The sequence below is a fragment of the Silurus meridionalis genome, chromosome 8 (assembly GCF_014805685.1).
Source record: "Silurus meridionalis isolate SWU-2019-XX chromosome 8, ASM1480568v1, whole genome shotgun sequence".
Lineage (NCBI taxonomy): Eukaryota > Metazoa > Chordata > Actinopteri > Siluriformes > Siluridae > Silurus > Silurus meridionalis.
Genome location: NC_060891.1, coordinates 1,426 through 22,865, shown reverse-complemented (window position 1 = coordinate 22,865; position 21,440 = coordinate 1,426). Strand labels below are relative to the sequence as shown.

The 21,440-nt window shown below is 40.8% G+C and overlaps 3 protein-coding genes across 6 annotated transcripts in view; 1 reads left to right on the top strand and 2 right to left on the bottom strand.

Moving 5' to 3' along the window:
- klhdc2 (kelch domain containing 2) overlaps positions 1–6,274 on the bottom strand; it is a 31,510-nt gene extending 25,236 nt beyond the window's left edge. For 2 of the 3 annotated variants that reach the window (XM_046856593.1, XM_046856591.1), the window contains exons 1-13: positions 6,079–6,273; positions 5,686–5,920; positions 5,512–5,591; positions 5,300–5,417; positions 3,567–3,679; positions 2,867–2,948; positions 2,707–2,790; positions 2,426–2,506; positions 2,283–2,341; positions 2,071–2,180; positions 1,491–1,563; positions 1,264–1,351; positions 11–63 (exon numbers count right to left, since the gene is read on the bottom strand). In XM_046856593.1, coding sequence (XP_046712549.1) covers positions 11–63; positions 1,264–1,351; positions 1,491–1,563; positions 2,071–2,180; positions 2,283–2,341; positions 2,426–2,506; positions 2,707–2,790; positions 2,867–2,948; positions 3,567–3,679; positions 5,300–5,417; positions 5,512–5,591; positions 5,686–5,916 — 1,172 coding nt within the window. In that variant the 5' untranslated portion in view covers positions 5,917–5,920; positions 6,079–6,273. Of the gene's footprint in view, positions 1–10; positions 64–1,263; positions 1,352–1,490; positions 1,564–2,070; positions 2,181–2,282; positions 2,342–2,425; positions 2,507–2,706; positions 2,791–2,866; positions 2,949–3,566; positions 3,680–5,299; positions 5,418–5,511; positions 5,592–5,685; positions 5,921–6,078 lie in introns of all 3 variants that reach the window. The other variant, XM_046856594.1, reaches the window with a different exon arrangement.
- Positions 6,275–6,366: 92 nt separating this feature from the next.
- On the top strand, positions 6,367–17,307 carry lrr1 (leucine rich repeat protein 1). Of its 2 annotated transcripts, none has more exons than XM_046856596.1 (4): positions 6,367–6,525; positions 9,410–9,508; positions 15,710–16,437; positions 16,726–17,307. In XM_046856596.1, exons 1-4 carry the CDS (start codon positions 6,511–6,513, stop codon positions 16,979–16,981), a joined length of 1,098 nt encoding a protein of 365 aa, XP_046712552.1. In that variant the 5' UTR covers positions 6,367–6,510; the 3' UTR covers positions 16,982–17,307. The 2 variants fall into 2 exon arrangements, with proteins under 2 accessions (XP_046712552.1, XP_046712551.1); XM_046856595.1 differs by lacking the exon at positions 6,367–6,525 and adding an exon at positions 7,004–7,815.
- An 88-nt stretch (positions 17,308–17,395) lies between these two features.
- Positions 17,396–20,418, bottom strand: dnaaf2 (dynein axonemal assembly factor 2). The gene is made up of 2 exons (XM_046856590.1): positions 18,756–20,418; positions 17,396–18,386 (listed from the first exon to the last, which is right to left on the bottom strand). Exons 1-2 carry the CDS (start codon positions 20,214–20,216, stop codon positions 17,862–17,864), a joined length of 1,986 nt encoding a protein of 661 aa, XP_046712546.1. The 5' UTR covers positions 20,217–20,418; the 3' UTR covers positions 17,396–17,861.
- Between the last annotated feature and the right edge of the window lie 1,022 nt (positions 20,419–21,440).

Genomic DNA, 21,440 nt, shown 5'->3' with positions numbered 1-21,440 from the left:
AAAAACTCACCTGAGCAGGGACTTTGGCTGAACTGTGAAAATGAGAACATTATTGCTGTGGAACTGTTGAGGAAACAGAAACCGTGTTATGGTTGAGTCCATGTGGGAAATAGAAAAAAAACAATGTGCAAACATGGTGTTCAACTTTTCTTTTGTTAGAATCTTTCAGAGAATTTTGAGGATAAAGATGTACATCAGCCATTTGTAGGTAATGAAGTCTGAAAGTCAGATTAAAGACTGGAATGAGTGCACGAATAATAATGTTCTAAATAACCCTGTATTTAACAGTATAATTATACCTGATCACAATTATCAGTGTGTGTATTTGATTCTTCACCTACATGTTTCTTCCAATCAAAACTGTGCTAAAAATAATCAGTTCCCCATTAACACTTATTAACTGCAGTTATCAACCCCTTAATGAAGAAACCTGACCTTCTGTCAGCTGTCCATCTACAGTCCAATATCAAACCTCCTCTTTATCTCCAAGATTCTAGAAAAGGTTGTAGAACAGCAGTTCTGCTCACATCTACTGAGGAAGAACATTTATGACAGTGGTGAACCGGTGACTTGGTCATGGGCGGCTGAGGTTTTCTGATGTGTGTGGGGAGGGAAGGCCGGCCCGTGTGTTCTGATCTGACGGAATAGTTACTGTAGCTCACATTGCTGAAGAAGTTGAGGCTGATTCTGATAGAAAGGTGTCTGATTACACAGTTCATGGCAGTTTGTTGTGTATGGGGCGGCGTAGCCACCGAGCAGTCATGGTGCCCACGCCCATCATGTTATGCCTGATCGGTGTAAGGTCTGCTACAACAGCAGTGATGGAACTGGAATTAATGAGCAGTCAGTGTTGAAGATGCGGATTCCATGTCTGCCTTTGGCTCACTCATTAGGGATAAACTTCGAGAGTAATTTATGATGCTAAAACGTATATTTAAAATCTATTTCTGTAAAGCTGCTTTGGGAAAATGACCAAGGTTAAAAGTTCTGTACAAATAAAAGAACCTGAACAGAATTTCACAGAGGAGTAACAGTGTAGGAGACCATGTAGCTGAAAAATCTGAAGAATTTCACAGGCTTTATTTTAACATGAGCGTGATAAAATACAGTGTCATTACTCTACTTCAGTCCTAATATTAGCATTATCCCACAGCAAATAAAGTTTACTCAGTTATATAAATATAAACACGCTAATCTTGTATGCCATAAACGTATTAGCTGAAGAAAAACGCTGATTGGAGAAAAGAAGATCTTTATACTCACAGCTTGCTGAGATGAGAGAAGATTATTAGCGCAGCCTCCAAATACAAACACGTTTCCATCTGGACCTGTGCATGCTGTGTGCCAAAGTCTTCCACGAGACACACACACACACACACACACACACACACACACACACACACACGTTATAGGAAAGCAACAAACACTGCTTGTATGATTTTAAATTAAATTCATATCAATTTATTCTATTAAATACATTCGACTCACACCTGGGACTTTTTTTGTGCTGGTGTTTAAACGTTTTCCACTGGTTTGTAGACACGCAGTATATCCAGGCATCACCTGCAGGAGACAAGTTCTTAAATAATCCACTATTTCACACATCATTTCCATGATTCACTGTATGATGGACAAAAGTATTGGGACACCTGAATGTACAGCCATATGTTATCATCACACAGGTAGAGAAACATGTATAACAACTGTATAGGATGTCTGCACACAGCCAGCTCATAAAGATCTGCATTCCCATGGGTTGGAGTGGAAGATCTCCTGCTATAGAGCTCTAACACTACTGATCACCTTTGGAATAAATGTGAATGCTGACTGCACCCCAGGAACCTCCTCACCTTCATCAGTACCTGACTTTACTAACACACCTGTAGCTGCATGAATTTCCACAAACACACTCCAACATTTAGTGGAACATCTTCCCAGACGAGTGAAGCTCATTATAACAGCACATGGGAATACACGTAAAATGGGACTTTCCAAAAGCACATAGCAATCTTATATTCAGGTGTCCATAAAGTTTTGGTCCTATAGTGGGGTGAGTTGTATAATACTCACTGAGTGTTTCCTGATTAGTAGTAAAGCCACCAAACAGGAAGATCTGGTCTGATGAAATGGGTATGAAAGAGTGCCACGAGCGGCCAATCGGACTGCACTCAGGCATCGACCTAAAATAAGTGCACACTGAATTTGGCTCACAAAACTTCACGACCACGTGTGTGCTGCAGTAAAGAAGTACATGGAATTTATTTCTTCATTTGTGCTCTCACATTTCAGTCCATTCCCAGGTGTCCATATTAATATAGTACAGATCATTTAGCCTATGACCCTGTTGAGGAACATATGATTCTGATTAGTGCAAAAATACACCGAATAGAATTCTTTTAATTGATTTTAGTTTTTAGATACCCACCAAATATCGGCCTCCAAAAACATAACCTCTGTTTCCAATAGTAGCACAAGCGTGGGCTGCACGTGGTGTGGGAGCATTTCCCTGTGTAGCACACACACACACACACACACGTAAAATCCTTGTAAAATTCAGCCTCTCATATCAAGATGATGGAAAACATTTCCAACTAAATTTAAAATGGGACGTTCAAAAAGCAGCAAATACCAACTTTATGCTCAGGTGTCCATAAACTTTTGGCCATACTATATAACATCAACCAGATAGAGAGAAATGTTTACTACCGTAGTTATGGGTTGACTCCAGGTTGATGTTTCCAGGTTAAGAATGTGAATGTGGTTGTTCCAGCCTCGTCTTTGCTGGTTTCCCTGAAAAGCATCACATTTTTATCACTGCACTATTCTTTTTTTATTCTCTTTCTTTTTTTTTTTTCCGGCTGCCTACCGTCAATGAATTTCCATCCAGTACAAACATTCCCTGATGATCTGCTTCTTCCTCACAGCCGTAGCCTCCAAAATACACAATCCTGCGATTACAAGGAACCGACTGATTACATTTTATACAGACTGGGATTTTTGCTGAAATCTGTAGTAAACAAACAGGTTGTGGTTTGAGCAGAGATTTTAGCAGCAGTTTCTTTAAATGTTCACTAAATTGCTCTCTATGGCCTCCAGAGATCAGACTTGTTTGCCCAGCACTTCAGGATTCTCCCACAGATGCTTCATTTGATTACATTTGAGGGAATTTGAAGTCCAACACAACAACTTGAACTGTTTGTGATGTTCCTCAAAAGAATTAATCAACAATTTTTGCAGTGCAACATTATTCTGTTGAAAAAGGACACTGTATTTATAATCTGGGTTACCAGTAAATCATCTGGTCTCAGTCACAAAGCCGTCACATGCTCAATTCCATAATTTGGTTCAGATGACTGGAAGCAAAAGTTTGTTGGATTTTTTGCTGATAGTGCAAATTTGAACATGATTCATGGGAGAAATGTTTTTTAGGTGCACATGTAAAAAGTCTGGATTGCAGGATTGTAACCTTTAGTGTCAATCAGAGACCGTCATTATTAAAGTTGTACTGCTTCAACAAATTCATGATCATGTGCTCCTTAACCTGCCAAACCATGATAAAAACTAACCTGTCCATGTACACCCAACAGCCTAGTTTGTCTTTACATGTGGGAGCCAAACCCTTAAGGTCCTTCATCCTCTCCCAGTGGAAATGAGAAGCCCTCAGAGGCAGATGATAAACCTGAAAGGATATTTTTTGTGAGCAAAAAAAAAAAAACTGTCTTTCCTTTCTACAATTCTATAAATCATTAAAATGATGTTCTCTGCTGATTTGGAATGTACAAATATGAGCTTTATATACAGTGGGTACGGAAAGAATTCAGACCCCCTTAAATTTTTCACTCTTTGTTATATTGCAGCCATTTGCTAAAATTATTGAAGTTGATTTCTTTTCCTCGTGAATGTACACACGGCTCCCCATACTGACAGAAAAACACAGAATTATTGACATTTTTGCAAATTTATTAAAAAAGAAAAACTGAAATATCACATGGTCCTAAGTATTCACTCTTTGCTGTGACACTCATATTTAACTCAGGTGCTCTCATTTCTTCTGATCAGCCTTGAGATGGTTCTACACCTTCATTTGAGTCCAGCTGTGTTTGATTAAACTGATTGGACTTGATTAGGAAAGCCACACACCTGTCTATATAAGACCTTACAGATCACAATGCATGTCAGAGCAAATGAGAATCATGAGGTCAAAGGAACTGCCTGAAGAGCTCAGAGACAGAATTGTGGCAAGGCACAGATCTGGCCAAGGTTACAAAAAAAATCCTGCTGCACTTAAGGTTCCTAAGAGCACAGTGGCCTCCATAATCCTTAAATGAAAGATGTTTGGAACGACCAGAACCCTTCCTAGAGCTGGCCGTCCGGCCAAACTGATCTATCGGGGGAGAAGAGCCTTGGTGAGAGAGGTAAAGAAGAACCAAAAGATCACTGTGGCTGAGCTCCAGAGATGCAGTCGGGAGATGGGAGAAAGTTGTAGAAAGCCACCCATCACTGCAGAAAACCAGGCACTGCTCATCACCTGTCCAATACAGTCCCAACAGTGAAGCATGGTGGTGGCAGCATCATGCTGTGGGGGTGTTTTTCAGCTGCAGGGACAGGACGACTGGTTGCAATCGAGGGAAAGATGAATGCGGCTAAGTACAGGGATATCCTGGACGAAAACCTTCTCCAGAGTGCTCTGGACCTCAGACTGGGCTGAAGGGTTACCTTCCAACAAGACAATGACCCTGAGCACACAGCTAAAATAACGAAGGAGTGGCTTCACAACAACTCCGTGCCAGAGTCCTGACTTAAACCCAATTGAGCATCTCTGGAGAGACCTAAAAAAGGCTGTCCACCAACGTTTACTATCAAACCTGACAGAACTGGAGAGGATCTGCAAGGAGGAATGGCAGAGGATCCCCAAATCCAGGTGTGAAAAACTTGTTGCCTCTTTCCCCAAAAGACTCCTGGCTGTATTAGATCAAAAGGAGCTTCTACTAAATACTGAGCAAAGAGTCTGAATACTTAGAACCATGTGATATTTCACTTTTTCTTTTTTTTAATAAATCTGCAACAATGTCAACAATTCTGTGTTTTTCTGTCAGTATGGGGAGCTGTGTGTATATTCATGAGAAAAATAAATGAGTAAAGTAAGTTTAGTACACAGTCATAGCCATAAATGCAATGGTAATAATAATTGGCATAATTTCTTTCGGTTTCCGGCCAAGAATTTTCATTTCGGTGCATCCCTAGTGAAAATCTTCCACAAGTGTGGGACAGGCTGCTGTCTCTGGAGAAATAATCTTACTGAATTAGTATCTCCTCTCGCACAGTGGCCTCCAAAGAGATACAGGATGCCATCCACACATGTACCACAGCTGCCAGACATGGGGTTGGGCAGATCTCCTTCTGCCAGCTTCCTTGTCCTGGAAATACATGTAAGATCAACTGTAATTTTATTTCTGCATGTGTAAATCTGAGCTCCAAAAAAATAAATCACATGTTTGTTCACTGATGTACCATCTTTCAGTTTCCATGTTGTAGATCCAGATTTCATTGCATGGTAAGTACAAATCACCAAGCCAATGTGCATCAGCTCTCTGATTAATAAAAAAAAAAGAAAGAAAGGTTTATCTTTATTTTAGAAATGATCAGAACCTTTAAATTAATGTAGCAGATCTATTTCCTGCTCACCTTATAACCTCCCCAAACATACATACAGTCACTGTCCACCACTGTGACGTGACCACTGCGTTCTGCTGGCATGTCGGAGACGGGCTCTAAATCAGCCTCCTCATCCCCAAACCAGTCCACCTCTCTCTGCTCCTGCCACCTAAAATCTCGCTCTTCATCACCCTCTTCTTCATCTTCAGAACTGTCCAGCTCTTCTCTGACATCAGGAACATCACCCTCCTGCTCCGCCATCCTCCTGCAACAATCACATGTTCCAGTGTTTAAAAGCAATACCGAGAATAATAATAAACAACCCTGTCGTTCAAACATGTTTCCTGATGTTAGTGTTAGAAAATGTGAACATGAAGAATGCTGCGTGGATGGAACAGGAGCTCGTGCACAACTGCATCTCACCTGTTGTTTATGGAAAAACGCCTGAGCTAAGCTCTGTTTGCTAACATCCAGCCTCACATATAAGATGAAAGTGTAGTAGTCACAGCAGTACAGGAAGCTGCTTTCACTGCTTTTAATCACCAGGACGGACTTTAGCTGCACTTATGTCGAGCCTTTTAGAGGAAGTGACTTCACACAACACAGAACCGCCACCATGCTGCGGTCAACTGCAGCGGACTTCCGGCCACAATAAAACCCTACCGTATTGAACAGTGTATCAGCGCACCCTCCTCCTCTTCTGTACATCCGCTCCTGCACCACCACTGATGGGCAAAGGGGCAGATTAATGATGAGAACATTGTGCTTTGGCTTCGAAGTTCAAATCCAAGCCACATCAAGCTGCTACTCCTGGGCCAATAAACAAAGCCTTTAACCGCATCGCTGCTCAATTGTATGAATGAGATAAATGTAAGTTTCTCTGGATAAGAGCATGACCGTATTATAGACTCTCTCTGGTACTTTTCTTTCACAGGAGAAGAACCGCTTAACATCAGCCAGTTCACTCCAGGCACGTTTTCACCAGTGTTTAGAAACCCGCGAAGTGTTATGGAGCTCTTAGTTGGACGCCGCTCCCTGAGGGACATGGAGGAGACGCCGCTCCCTGAGGGACATGGAGGAGACGCCGCTCTCTGAGGGACATGGAGGAGACGCCGCTCTCTGTTTTACTCAGACTCACTCAGACCTGGATTCGGATTCTTCTCTCGGGCTTCAGCTTTAAACTTTCACTGAGTAAAAGTACAAAAGTTTTTACCTTCAAATGTACTTAAGTTTTCAAAGTAGTGATTTATTATAACTCTAATGTTCCTGTGATCATTTTTATCACAAGATTCTTCACTTAATCACCTCAGTTTCTGTGTAAAGACTCGAATGTGACTCTCAGCACACTGATCTATTAATAGAATGAGATTTATGACTCAAACACTGATTGATTTCTATTATAATGATCATCAACACAAAACCTTTTCAACAACTGCTCACATCAGGCCACGGGGCAGGAGTTTCTTCATTATTTATCTTTCTTGCTGTTGAGCTGTATCATGGTGACCAGAACAAGTTGTGATATGCGAAGAAAAGGAATTTCACGGTGCTGTAATCTACGTGATAAATACAGGTTTTCTATGCTGTTCTTCTTTACTGTACACTACGGTAATTCCACACGCGCAGCGAAGCAGTCGTGCGCATGCGCAAATCAACTGTGTTGCGCGCGGGAGAGTTGTCTTCAGAGCCGCGGAGAAGCAGCTGCGAGTCTGATTTCATACCGTAGGGTTTCATCTGCAGCCGGTTTTCTTTATTTATTTGTTGTTGTTTTTTTTGCCGGAAGTTGTTTATATCCTATAAGGAGCTAATATATTCCTGCTAGCACCCCAGACCAGTCCCTCAGTGGAGGCGGCCATGTTGGCTGTTTACTAAACAATAACAGGTTATTTATGATTCCGCGCAGCAGAAAAGTTTAGTGTTGTTACTGTACAGAAGGTGAAGATCAGCACATCGGAGCAGCTTCTTCTCGGTTCAGGTATGAAGCTGCAGTGTGATGTGGAGGTTGTGAATCGGATGCTGCCCACATTCGGGCTGAGGAACCGAGGTAGAGGCTCCAGGGCCGTGCTGTCCATCGGGAGACATGTGGACCAGAAGACTCAGATACCCAGTGTCTATCTGCTCATCTGTACTGCAAAAGACAGGACTGGGTCCAAGTACAAGGCAAGTGTTTTCCTTTTGGAAGAACATTACAGAACCAGTATGGTCAATTTGTCCTTCTACATCATCTGGCCAAAAGTATTATTTCCACCCTGGTGCGTTTCTTCCCCAAACCGGTACACAAAGTCGAAAACACAATTGTGTAAACAATAATAAAGGCGTTGTGATGATACTGCGGGTTTGAATGCTCCATCTGAACCCTGTGTGTGGTCACGAATAAGCAAGAAGGTGCAATACAATGCTGCCTAATGTGTGTTTTATTTAATTTCTTTAATCTAATTCTAATTGATCACGTGATGTTGGTGTTAATAACAGTAAACAGATAACAGTAGAGATCTCTGAGCTGTTAGTATCCAGCCTTCTGTCTTCACTGCTGGAATACAGATGTCACATTGTTTTTATTCTTCAGAAATGTAAACATTTGATTTCCAACAGTAAACTGGTTTCTATTCTGAGATCATGAACAACATGGTCCTTGTTTTGACATTTTTAATCGCAGGAATAAATAAACTGTCGCAGTGTCACTGTGTATAAAGTGGTTTTCACCAATGTTCTGAATGTGTGCAGTAACGAACCAGAAGGACAAAAGACGTCACTTCCTCACATAAACAAATGGCTGTTAAAATGGTGTATCGGACGTCTTTGGATGCAGGAGCATGACATTTCTTCTTCACTTGAACTAGGAGACCCAAACCTGTTCCCTGTACACAAAGCTAGCTCCATGAAGATCTGCTTTCCATGGTTTAGAGCGGAAGATCTCTTGCTATAGAGCTACAACCATATTGAACACCTTTGGGATGAATGTGAACACTGACTGCACCCCCGGAACCTCCTCACCTTCTCACCTACATCACTACCTCACTTTATTAATGCCCTTGTAGCTGAACGAATCTCCACAAACCACACTCCAACATTTAGGTGAACATCTTCCCAGAAGAGTGGAGCTCATTATAACAGTAAATGGGACTAAACGTGGACTGGGACGTTTAAAGAGCACATCATCGGATGCTCACACGTTCACATTGTATTTATTTTACACACTGATTAATCACTCAGTTAAATGATGGTTAAACCCCATGTGGGTGGAGCTGCTGATCTGATCTGTAGATAACAACGCAGTATTTTATTCCTCTTGTATCACAACAATTAGATACAGAACATTTATTTAATGTATATAAAATAATACATTACAGAAGATCATTAATGCTTTTATCTGTTTTTTTGGTGCATGTTGTGGAATGTCTGCACTAATTCTTTATTTTATAGTAACTCTAAAGTGTTCTAGGTTCTTTATTCCTCTTGAGCTGAAGTCCTCAGGGTTCTAAAGCGCTGACGGTGGTCACTCCTTTTAGAAATCTCACCATGTGTGGAAACAGAATGTTTTATTGATTACTTCGTGAGATCTTCCACCACAGACAGCACTAACAATAAGACGTGAAAAACAGTGTGAATTGAATGAAAGTTTGAAGTTACAGATGCTTTTATAGAAAAATGAGATTTTATTCAACAGTGTGGAAGTTTAGTTTGGTCAGAAGGTGATGGTTTTATAGATAAAATGCCACTGACTTCTCGGCTTTTTTGTGTTCTGCACTTACAGCTGAAGGAGAACATAGAGAAGTTTTTCACATGCTTTGTAGAAGAGGGGAAAGCCACTGTACGACTTAAAGAACCCATGGTGGACATCTGCATGAGCAAGGTAACACCATCCATTTAATGATCTATCTCAAACTCATCATGAACTTTCAGCCCCTCCTAAAGTATTGGAATGGCACAGCAAATTTGGTTTTTGGTCTACACTGAAGAAATTTGGGTTTAAGATCTAAAGATAAACAGGAGATAATGGATCAGATGTTCAGCTTTTCTTGGTTTAGGGATAAATTTTGGGTATTTCTTTCTTCAGTCTCCTCTTTCGGAGATGAAACGCACACTTTGGTCCCCCAGACTGGTCCAAATTCCTCCTTTTAGTTTTTCCTGCAGCCCACCATCTCCCCCACTGATATAACCCTAACCCTGATCTAACCCTGATCCTGATATAACCCTAACCCTGATCCTGATATAACCCTAACCCTGATCCTGATATAACCCTAACCCTGATCTAACCCTGATCCTGATATAACCCTAACCCTGATCCTGATATAACCCTAACCCTGATCCTGATATAACCCAAACCCTGATCCTGATATAACCCTAACCCTGATCCTGATATAACCCTAACCTGATCTAACCCTAACACTGATCCTGATATAACCTAACCCTGATCTAACCCTGATCCTGATATAACCCTAACCCTGATCCTGATATAACCCTAACCCTGATCTAACCCTGATCCTGATATAACCCTAACCCTGATCCTGATATAACCCTAACCCTGATCCTGATATATAACCCTAACCCTGATCCTGATATAACCCTAACCCTGATCTAACCCTGATCCTGATATAACCCTAACCCTGATCTAACCCTAATCCTGATATAACCCTAACACTGATCCTGATGTAACCCTAACCCTGATCCTGATATAACTAACCCTAACACTAACACTGATCCTGATATAACCCTAACCCTGATCCTGATATAACCCTAACCTGATCTAACCCTGATCCTGATATAACCCTAACCCTGATCCTGATATAACCCTAACCTGATCTAACCCTGATCCTGATAACCCTAACCCTGATCCTGATATAACCCTAACCCTGATCCTGATATAACCCTAACCCTGATCCTGATATAACCCTAACCCTGATCTAACCCTGATCCTGATATAACCCTAACCTGATCTAACCTGATCCTGATATAACCCTAACCCTGATCCTGATATAACCCTAACCCTGATCTAACCCTGATCCTGATATAACTAACCCTAACACTGATCCTGATAACCCTAACCCTGATCTAACCCTAACACTGATCCTGATGTAACCCTAACCCTGATCCTGATATAACCCTAACCTAACCCTGATCCTGATATAACCCTAACCCTGATCCTGATATAACCTAACCCTAACCCTGATCCTGATATAACCCTAACCCTAACACTGATCCTGATGTAACCCTAACCCTGATCCTGATATAACCCTAACACTGATCCTGATATAACACTAACCCTAACACTGATCCTAATATAACACTAACACTAACCCTAACACTGATCCTGATATAACACTAACACTGATCCTGATCTAACCCTAACACTGATAATGATCTAACCCTAACACTGATCCTGATATAACACTAACACTGATCCTGATATAACACTAACCCTAACACTGATCCTGATAACCCTAACCCTAACACTGATCCTGATATAACCCTAACACTAACACTGATCCTGATATAACCTAACCCTAACACTGATCCTGATATAACACTAACACTAACACTGATCCTGATATAACACTAACCCTAACACTGATCCTGATATAACTAACCCTAACACTGATCCTGATATAACACTAACCCTAACACTGATCCTGATATAACACTAACACTAACACTGATAATGATCTAACCCTAACACTGATCCTAAAATAACCCTAACACTGATCCTGATATAACCCTAACACTAACACTGATCCTGATATAACCCTAACACTAACACTGATCCTGATATAACCCTAACACTAACACTGATCCTGATATAACCTAACCCTAACACTGATCCTGATATAACACTAACACTAACACTGATCCTGATATAACACTAACCCTAACACTGATCCTGATATAACACTAACACTAACACTGATCCTGATATAACACTAACCCTAACACTGATCCTGATATAACACTAACACTAACACTGATAATGATCTAACCCTAACACTGATCCTAAAATAACCCTAACACTGATCCTGATATAACCCTAACACTAACACTGATCCTGATATAACCCTAACACTAACACTGATCCTGATATAACACTAACACTAACACTGATCCTGATATAACCCTAACACTAACACTGATCCTGATATAACACTAACACTAACACTGATCCTGATATAACCCTAACACTGATCCTAATATAACACTAACACTGATCCTGATATAACCCTAACACTAACACTGATCCTGATATAACACTAACACTGATCCTGATATAACACTAACACTGATCCTGATATAACACTAACACTAACACTGATTCTGATATAACACTAACACTAACACTGATCCTGATATAAAACTAACCCTAACACTGATCCTGATATAACCCTAACACTGATCCTGATATAACACTAACACTGACACTGATAATGATCTAACCCTAACACTGATCCTGATATAACCCTAACACTGATCCTGATATAACTAACACTGATCCTGATATAACACTAACACTAACACTGATCCTGATATAACCCTAACCCTAACACTGATCCTGATATAACCCTAACACTAACCCTGACACTGATATAACACTAACACTGATCCTGATATAACACTAACACTGATCCTGATATAACCCTAACACTGATCCTGATATAACCCTAACACTGATCCTGATATAACACTAACACTGATCCTGATATAACCCTAACACTGATCCTGATATAACACTAACACTAACACTGATCCTGATATAACCCTAACACTAACACTGATCCTGATATAACACTAACACTGATCCTGATATAACCCTAACCCTAACACTGATCCTGATATAACACTGATCCTGATATAACACTAACACTGATCCTGATATAACACTGATCCTGATATAACCCTAACACTGATCCTGATATAACCCTAACACTGATCCTGATATAACCCTAACACTGATTCTGATATAACACTAACACTAACACTGATCCTGATATAACCCTAACACTGATCCTGATATAACCCTAACACTGATCCTGATATAACCCTAACACTGATCCTGATATAACACTAACACTAACACTGATCCTGATATAACCCTAACACTGATCCTGATATAACCCTAACACTGATCCTGATATAACACTAACACTAACACTGATCCTGATATAACCCTAACACTAACACTGATAATGATATAACCCTAACACTGATCCTGATATAACCCTAACACTAACACTGATCCTAATATAACACTAACACTAACACTGATCCTGATATAACTAACCCTAACACTGATAATGATATAACCCTAACACTGATCCTGATATAACTAACACTAACACTGATCCTAATATAACACTAACACTAACACTGATCCTGATATAACCCTAACACTAACACTGATCCTGATATAACACTAACACTAACACTGATCCTGATATAACCCTAACACTGATCCTGATATAACCCTAACACTAACACTGATCCTGATATAACCCTAACACTAACACTGATCCTGATATAACACTAACACTAACACTGATCCTGATATAACACTAACACTAACACTGATCCTGATATAACACTAACACTAACACTGATCCTGATATAACCCTAACACTGATCCTGATATAACCCTAACACTGATCCTGATAACACTAACACTAACACTAACACTGATCCTGATATAAAACTAACCCTAACACTGATCCTGATATAACCCTAACACTAACACTGATCCTGATATAACACTAACCCTAACACTGATCCTGATATAACACTAACACTAACACTGATATAACACTAACACTGACACTGATATAACCTAACACTGATAATGATCTAACCCTAACCCTGACACTGATATAACCCTAACACTGATCCTGATATAACACTAACCCTAACACTGATCCTGATATAACACTAACCCTAACACTGATCCTGATATAACACTAACCCTAACACTGATCCTGATATAACCCTAACACTAACACTGATCCTGATATAAGCCTGACACTGATATAACCCTAAAAAAAAGAAGGGTGGCAGCACTCTCTGAGTTTCTATAGCACCCCTCGACTCATCTTGGGAGTCTTGTCCTCCCCCTCCAGCGAAAAGGCGTTGGGGAGTGTTTCAAAGACTATGTTCAGCTGATGAAAATTCTCCATTTGGAGTGTTGGCACCAGTTCCCCCAGTGCCCGGCAAGTTACTTCTCCCCTCTCCACCTGTGGGGTTATGCAAGAGAGAGAGCAGAAAGTTCCATGTTCCCAAATAATAAAGATTTGTTCCGTGCATCCAGGCAGTGGGCCGAGGGCTTACGCGGAGAATTGGTGCGCATGCGCAGTTCATCCTTGGGTTTTATCCACAATACCTTGGGTTTAATCTACAATACACGATATCGCCTGCAATTTGCTGTGAGACCGTCGCTCTTCAGCGGCGTGATTGAGCAAAGGGGTAATTCGATCGGTGCCGCGAGAGGACAGCCAGCTCTGTTTTTACTCCCGGTACTTTGTCGTTCCCAAGAAAGGGGGGGTCTCCGTACCATTCTGGATTTATGGAACCTTAACATACAGCTCAGAAAGTACAAGTTCAAGATGCTCACATTGAAAGCTTTGTACAGTGTTATTCGTCCCAGAGACTGGTTTACATCAGTGGATCTGAAGGACGCGTATTTTCACGTAAGCATTTATCCGGCACACAGGAAATTCCTGCGCTTTGCCTATCGGGGCACAGCCTGCGAATATTTCACGGTTCCGTTCGGGCTGGTTCTAGCTCCATGGATCTTTACCAAAGGTGTCGAAGCTGCACTGTCACCGCTGAGAGCATCGGGTCTCAGAGTGTCAGCGTATTTGGACGATCTCCTCCTCTGCGCTCCGTCACGGCAGCGAGCGGAGGTGTATACGAGTGTGCTTCTGTCTCACCTGACTGGCTTAGGTTTCAGAATAAACGAGACAAAAAGCTGCTTGGTGCCCACACAGGAAATAATCTACCTGGGTCTCAGGCTGAACTCAGACCTGTATTAGGCTTTTCTATCAGAAGAGCGCATCAGGTCGATTCGCAGTTGTCTCTCTCTTTTCCAGAGAGGAAAGAAGGTTCCATTCAGACTCTGTTTACGCCTGCTGGGGCTGATGGCTTCGGCAGTGTCTGTCATACCGTTGGGACTGTTGGGAATGAGAGAGTTTCAGTGCTGGGTTACGGTGCAGCGCTTATGTCCGAAGCGCCACCTCAATCACAAAGTGATAGTGTCATCACTGTGCTTACGCGCTCTCCATCACTGGAGAAATCGCGCTTTTCTCGAATCGGGAACCTCACTGGGAGCTGTTTCCCTGAGAAAAGTAGTGACGACGGATGCGTCGCTCACGGGTAAATGTGACCCATCTGCCTCTTTACATTTACATTTACGGCATTTAGCATTTATCCAGAGGGACGTACAAAAGTGCTTTAAGTGCTTTCACATGGAATTAAATCAAATTGCTTATACAGTAAATATAATTTTTAATAAAGAATGAACATCTAAAAAGCATTTAAAAATGTATATAATCCGAAGAGGAGCACATTTATTTTTCTGAAATATTTTTGACGAATGTCCTGTAGATTTCTCAAATTGAAAAAAGGATGGACATTTGGAAAAGCTGTGCACTAATCATCTGTGAAATGATCACTAATAAAAACCATCTAGGCAGGGACTCAATGTCTAATCGCAAAATGTACAAAATTTCTGTTTTGACTGTTTTCTGTAAGTCATCATGGTGAAAGAGCTCAGAGATCAGATCAGATCAGATCAGACGAATGCTGAGAACTTTATTTAGCATAATTAACAGCTTCTAAAGGGTCCCATGTGGGTCCCCCCCCAGAACATTCTTTAACCAACAAATTCTCACGTAGGAGCCATTTGTTCTGTTTGATAGAAATTCACAGATCTTTTTCAAACATCCACACCAGTAAAACGGATTATTATAAACTGCAGCTGTTCTACAGATTGTTTCTCATGGTGTTATGAATAAATACAGTTTCAGACAAGGGAAAGTGAATTTATTAAGCACTTTTCCACTTTTGTTTACTACTTTAGGCAGACACTTCCAGCCTGAAAAACTTCCTCTCAGCTGCTCGACTTGCACACAGAGGAACTATTCGAGATGGTCTTTCCCTCTCCACACTTACCCCTGTTCGTGCCAGAGATGTGGAAAAACCCAAAAAGAAGCTCATCATTACGTCTAAGAAGGACTATCCCCTCACATCCAGCTTCCCCTACTCTCTGGAGCAGCTGCAAGTGTCTTATTGTAAGCTCTCCAGGGTGGACATGCGCATGCTGTCTTTAAAATCACTGCGAGCGCTTGACCTCAGCAATAACCACATCAAGAAGCTCCCAGACACCATTGGTGACCTCCACTTCCTGACAGAACTGATTCTCCGCAACAACCGCTTAGAGAGCTTCAGTGTAGCCCTGTGCCTCTCCAGTCTCCAGAAATCTCTGCAGCATCTGGACCTGAGTCAAAACGGCCTGAAGCTGCTGCCTGCTTGCTTTTGCAAGTTGCGTGAACTTGTTAGTCTCAAACTGGATGAAAATCAGCTGGTACAACTGCCCTTTCACATCGGCCAGCTCACGAAGATGCGTTTCCTTTCAGCTGCCCACAATAAACTCACCGTGCTGCCCGGAGACTTTCGCAAACTGTCACTGGAGAACCTGGACCTGTTTGGGAACCCCTTCACTCAGCCCAATCCTCTTGATCACAGCATTCATCTCACGTTACCTCTCAGCCTGGAGGAGCTGGCCTCCCGAGCTGTGCTCAACTCCAGGTACGTTTTTCAGGTGCTTCGAACACATGGACCGTTTTTCATAACTCCTTAAAAGTCTTTATTTTTATTCCGATATCAGTCTGAGACTAATGTGTGAGTATTTAAACATACAGACTGATGCATGATGATGAAATCACAGGAACACATTCGCTTCAGTTTTATTGTGAAAAACATGGAGAAAACTTATTGTTTATTTTACACAGAATGAATCAGATGTAATTGAATTTTAAACCTTCTATAAAGTAATTACTTGTTTACTGTTTTTTTTGTTTGTTTTTTTTGCAATAGAATTCCTTATGCACCTCATCTTATTCCCTTTCACCTTTGTGGAGACATGGAACTTGCAAAGGTGTGCAGCTGTGGCTGCACCTGCATTCGCTCGTATGTACAGACGGCCGGTAGCATGAACCTGCACCTGGTGTCTCACACTGTGGTGTTAGTGGATGACATGGGAGGTACAGAGGCTCCAATTCAGCGCCATTTCTGCTCCCTCACGTGTTACTGCCAGTTTCTGGACAGCTGTGTGCAGAGAGGCCTGAGCTGAGAAGTGTGTGTGCGTGTGTGTGTTACTGCTATAGCAGTCATAATCTATGTTTGACCAACAGGAAACATCTCATGGCCATATTTTATTTATTACAGTTTTCTTGTTTTTACTTGAGATGGACAATCTGTAGTTTGGCTTTGACATGTTTTTGTTTTGTTGGAGATACGAACAAACAAATGCCAGAGATTTTTTAAAGGCAGTTTCATGTTCCGCAAAACAACATTGTGTTATAAGTTCTTTAATTGTCTATAGTTTTGTGTCTGACTCTTTTCATGTTTTATGGATTTTTGTGGATTATCAAATAAATGAACACTTTTGGATCTTTATTATTTTTAAGTCCTGAAACACTTATTTAATAAGAACTGAACAAACGATCATTTCATGATGTCATCATCACTTTGTGAGTAAGTCTGCTCTGTTTATCAGTTATTTGTGTCCATCATTGTTTATTCCATATTTACTACAAATCTGATTTTGCTTTTCACATTTGATTTAACTGAATATTTTAAAATAATAAAACAAAGACAAATGTGTTTACTCAAAAAAACAAAATATAAATAACTGGATTACACTCTGGTTTCAAACGCATTGTCTAATTATCTTTAAAAGAAAAGTCCTGGAGAAAGCCAGGGTTTCTGAGAAGGTCAGACAGAAAATAATGGACAAGCATGTTAAAGGTAAAGGTTAAAAGACCATCTTCAAGCAGTTTGATGTTCCAGTGACCAAAGCTGTTTAAGGTCCATTTATTATCCTGTAATGAATCACTATAACAGGACGATCTGCTGCGGCGAGAAGAAGAAGAATTAATCACTATAACACAGGGTGAGAAGATCCTGAGGAAAGATTTGGGCCATAAATGAACGTTAAGTGAATCATGTTGTTATTCAAGCTCAAACCATAGAGAGTTCTGGAAACAGAGGGCAGCAGAAGTGGTATGGTCAGAAATAATAACCTCACTACCATCTTCAGGGTTTTTCTCTCTAAGAATGTCAGGAGAGGTAGAAATACTAAAATCTGCTTCGTTCTGTCTGGAAGAATCAACATCATCCACTTTCTCATTCTGTGCCACTCGTGTTGAAATGAGTTTGGAAGAGCTTTTCTGCTCAGACGATGCTAACATCTCTTCGGCTCTGCATGAAGTCTTTCTAGTGTCTTTGTCTAATGGAGAATTCAGCTGGTTTGGTCCATCGCTGATGGCTGATGGCTGCACCTCAGATCTTCCGGTTACCCAACTGGACGGGTCGGCAGGAGTATTTTGAACATCATGTAATGTTTCTTCTAATTGCGATGCAGCCTGTTTCATTTGTAATTCCACCACAGGGATTTCAAGTGTGCAATTTTCACATGTTTCAGAAGATTCCATGTAAGAAGGTTGGTTTGATTTTGTACCTGAGAGAAGGTTCTCCTGTAAAACATGCAGGTCAGAGGTAATAGTTATTATGTTTATGATAGACATCCAATGTTTTTCAAAAGATACAAAGAACTGGTGTAGCAGCAAGTTTTTATTCCACTCAAGTAGAAGCCACATGTGTTAGTCCAATATTATTAATATTATTATTAATGTTAGAGTCCAATATTAACGGCTTAAACAGATGAACTCAAGTGTGGAACTCAAAACTAACATGCTATAAAAACACAGCAGATAAAACATCCACAATATGTTCAGTGGACAAGTATTTAAACAGACTTTCCATATCACAGTTTATTATTATTATTATTATTATTATTATACATGAAGCTGAAGATGGGTTTTAATAAATCTAATATCTCTTACCTTGTCTTGATTATTTTCAGCTTCTTTATTAGCATGAAACTCTAAAGACGTCTTTTGAGTACATGCATTAAGAAGGAAACCCTTTTTGGGCACATTCATTACGTTCTCTGATGTTCTGTGTGTCTCGGTGTTTATTTGATAAGTCAGTGTTTCATCTGCTTTGGCCAAATGTGAACCATTTAATTTGGATTCCAAAGAGTCCATTTTACAATTTTGTATCTCATCGGAGGAGAAAAGCTTATCATCATCTTTTCCTTTTTTCTGAGGCTGGGCTTCACAACTAGTATCTGAGATGTTCAGCTCACTTGCTTCATCTTTGAGCATTTCTTCATTTGCTTTGTCTGAACTCTTCAACACATCTCTATCTTCAGGTTCAGGCTTAATGCTCTCAACATGAACCTCAGCAGGGTTTTCAGCCGGCTGTACAGGTAACGTTACGGTAAGCTGTTTTGTAGTCGTGTTGAATTGGGCTACTCCTTTGTTATCATCCACAGGATACGACAAATGTAGCTCCAGCTTGTAGTCTGGCTTTTGGGACTCTAAAGTCAGCTTTCTGTCCATCACGTTTAGGTCAACATCTACTGCTGATTTTAGAAGTGGTAAATATATGCTAATGACGATCTCTTTTGGCCGTGTCTTTGGAGCCGAGTCTTTGGAGCATCTGTAGTCCTGCAGATCCACCAGTGATCTGTATTTAATAGTGTGGTGTGGTTGTGTTGGCAGTGAAGAACTTTGTTTGGTAGTTGTTTGGGTTTGAGAAGATGAGAGACTTTTGAAGTCTTTGGTTGGCATGGTGTCTGGGTAAAGTATAGGAAAAGCTTCATTGTGAGCAGCAGATTCTTCATTCTTGGGCTGACCAGGGATGGGTTTCCGTATTACAGCTGCCTGAGGCACACCTTTGTATCGGGTTTTTTTCAATAGCGTATTGGTTTTGTCTGTTGTGACATTAAAGGCATCTTCCACTCCTTGTGTTGCAGTGTCATTGACAAGTTTCATGAATCTTGCGTTCTTACTTGCCATGTAAAGTGTGTCTGGATGAAATACGACGTCATATATCATGCACTTATTGCCCTTGCCATCTGTATGAGGCCTGCCAGGTGTTAAACTGTATGGCAGTGACCAGTACTGCCCGGCCCGGCCCGTTTCATTCCTTCTGGCTTCACATGTCGGCTTGCTGATTAGGTTATTTGAGCAGATATTAATGAAACACTTCTCTTTCCCATTCACACTGGTCTTCAGCACATGGTGGGCATTAGGATGGATAAATTTGACCTCCATGCCCCTCTCTTGCTCCAGCTGTGTAATTTCCTCCTCGTACTTCTTCTTGTTCTCAGGGTTTGATATTTCTTGGGCGTACTCGTGGAGCAATTCAGAAAACTTCTTGTCCTTCATGGCTTTACTGAAACGATTTATTTCTTCTGTCGTCATGTTCAGTTCTTCTAATTTTCTCCCAAAAGCCATGGTTAAAGTTTTGCACAGAAACAGCCAGCTGGGTTAACGACAACCTCAAATACTAAGAAAACGTCAAAATGGCACTTACAATAAATCGATATCCTGCACGATGATGTGGAAAAATTCCGAAACTACAGTTTTAGCTCAGGTTTCTGCTGAAAAAAACACGGTGTCGTTCAGTGCAGCGACTCAGTGTTTATGTTGCCATGGAAACCTGGTGTCCTTTCGGAGGCGGAAGTCACGTGTCTACACACACACACACACACACACACACACACACACACACACACACACACACACACACGTGTTTGCTTTACCACAGTTTTTTATTGCACAGTATTCCGCGCATGCTCAGAGGCGGCATTCTGCCCATCTGTCCTGTTTTATTAAACTCGCACCCTCGCGCGTTTTGTCTGGTTTTATAAAGATAAGTTAAACATTGTGTAACTTGTCAGAAATGTTTCCGGCATAAAATTTGATAAAAAAACCTTTGCATTGAATCTTTTATAAAATTGATCGCCTCCAGAATTCACAGACGCATAATTTATTTGGCGTAGTGCGCATGCGCAAGCAGGTGTCTGCAAAACCGTGCAGGTTGTGGGAATAATGACGACAGAGAACTTGAGATAGTCTCCTGTTCTCCACCACTGATCTTCTCTCTGTGTATAAAATAGCTGTCACTCCACAGCAGTATGGTGTTGTAATGAATATTATTCCCAAAAAAGGACCATGTTCCTGGGTAATAACTCAAGTCTCTTTGTCTCGGCTCCATCATATTGAAACATAAATCAGGAGTGTGTATTTTCATCTACTCATTTAGTTTAAAACAGAAGAACTGGAGAACTATTTTAGACCGATTGGTACTTCCCTATATACTGTGTCCTATTGAAATGACTTAACATTCCATAGAAAAGCATGGCCTGTGTCCTCTGAGTATTTTATTACTACCCCTACCCGGGCCTTCAGTGAGGACATAACCGACTTAATCCAGCTCTTAATACCACCATTATCACGTCACAATGATAGAAACCACCAATACTGTACAAAAACGCAATATAACAACATGTGGCATTACAGAGAGAGAGACATTTCACATATGGAGGTGAAAACCATTTTACTATAACATTAAACCCAGTTAAGACCTGTAGGCATAAACAAGTCTAACTCAGATGTATTAATGTGTGCAGAGCTACACACGTGTTTACTAGTCGAACTTGGCTTTAACAATTTCCC

Bases quoted from the DNA above. Each gene is read 5' to 3' on its own strand.
- lrr1 (XM_046856595.1), top strand. From the start codon at position 7,633: ATGAAGCTGCAGTGTGATGTGGAGGTTGTGAATCGGATGCTGCCCACA. The intron at 9,509-15,709 runs GTAACACCATCC...TTACTACTTTAG, and splicing joins TGGACATCTGCATGAGCAAG to GCAGACACTTCCAGCCTGAA. The intron at 16,438-16,725 runs GTACGTTTTTCA...TTTTTGCAATAG, and splicing joins CGAGCTGTGCTCAACTCCAG to AATTCCTTATGCACCTCATC.
- dnaaf2 (XM_046856590.1), bottom strand. From the start codon at position 20,216: ATGGCTTTTGGGAGAAAATTAGAAGAACTGAACATGACGACAGAAGAA. The intron at 18,387-18,755 runs GTAAGAGATATT...CATGTTTTACAG, and splicing joins CTGAAAATAATCAAGACAAG to GAGAACCTTCTCTCAGGTAC.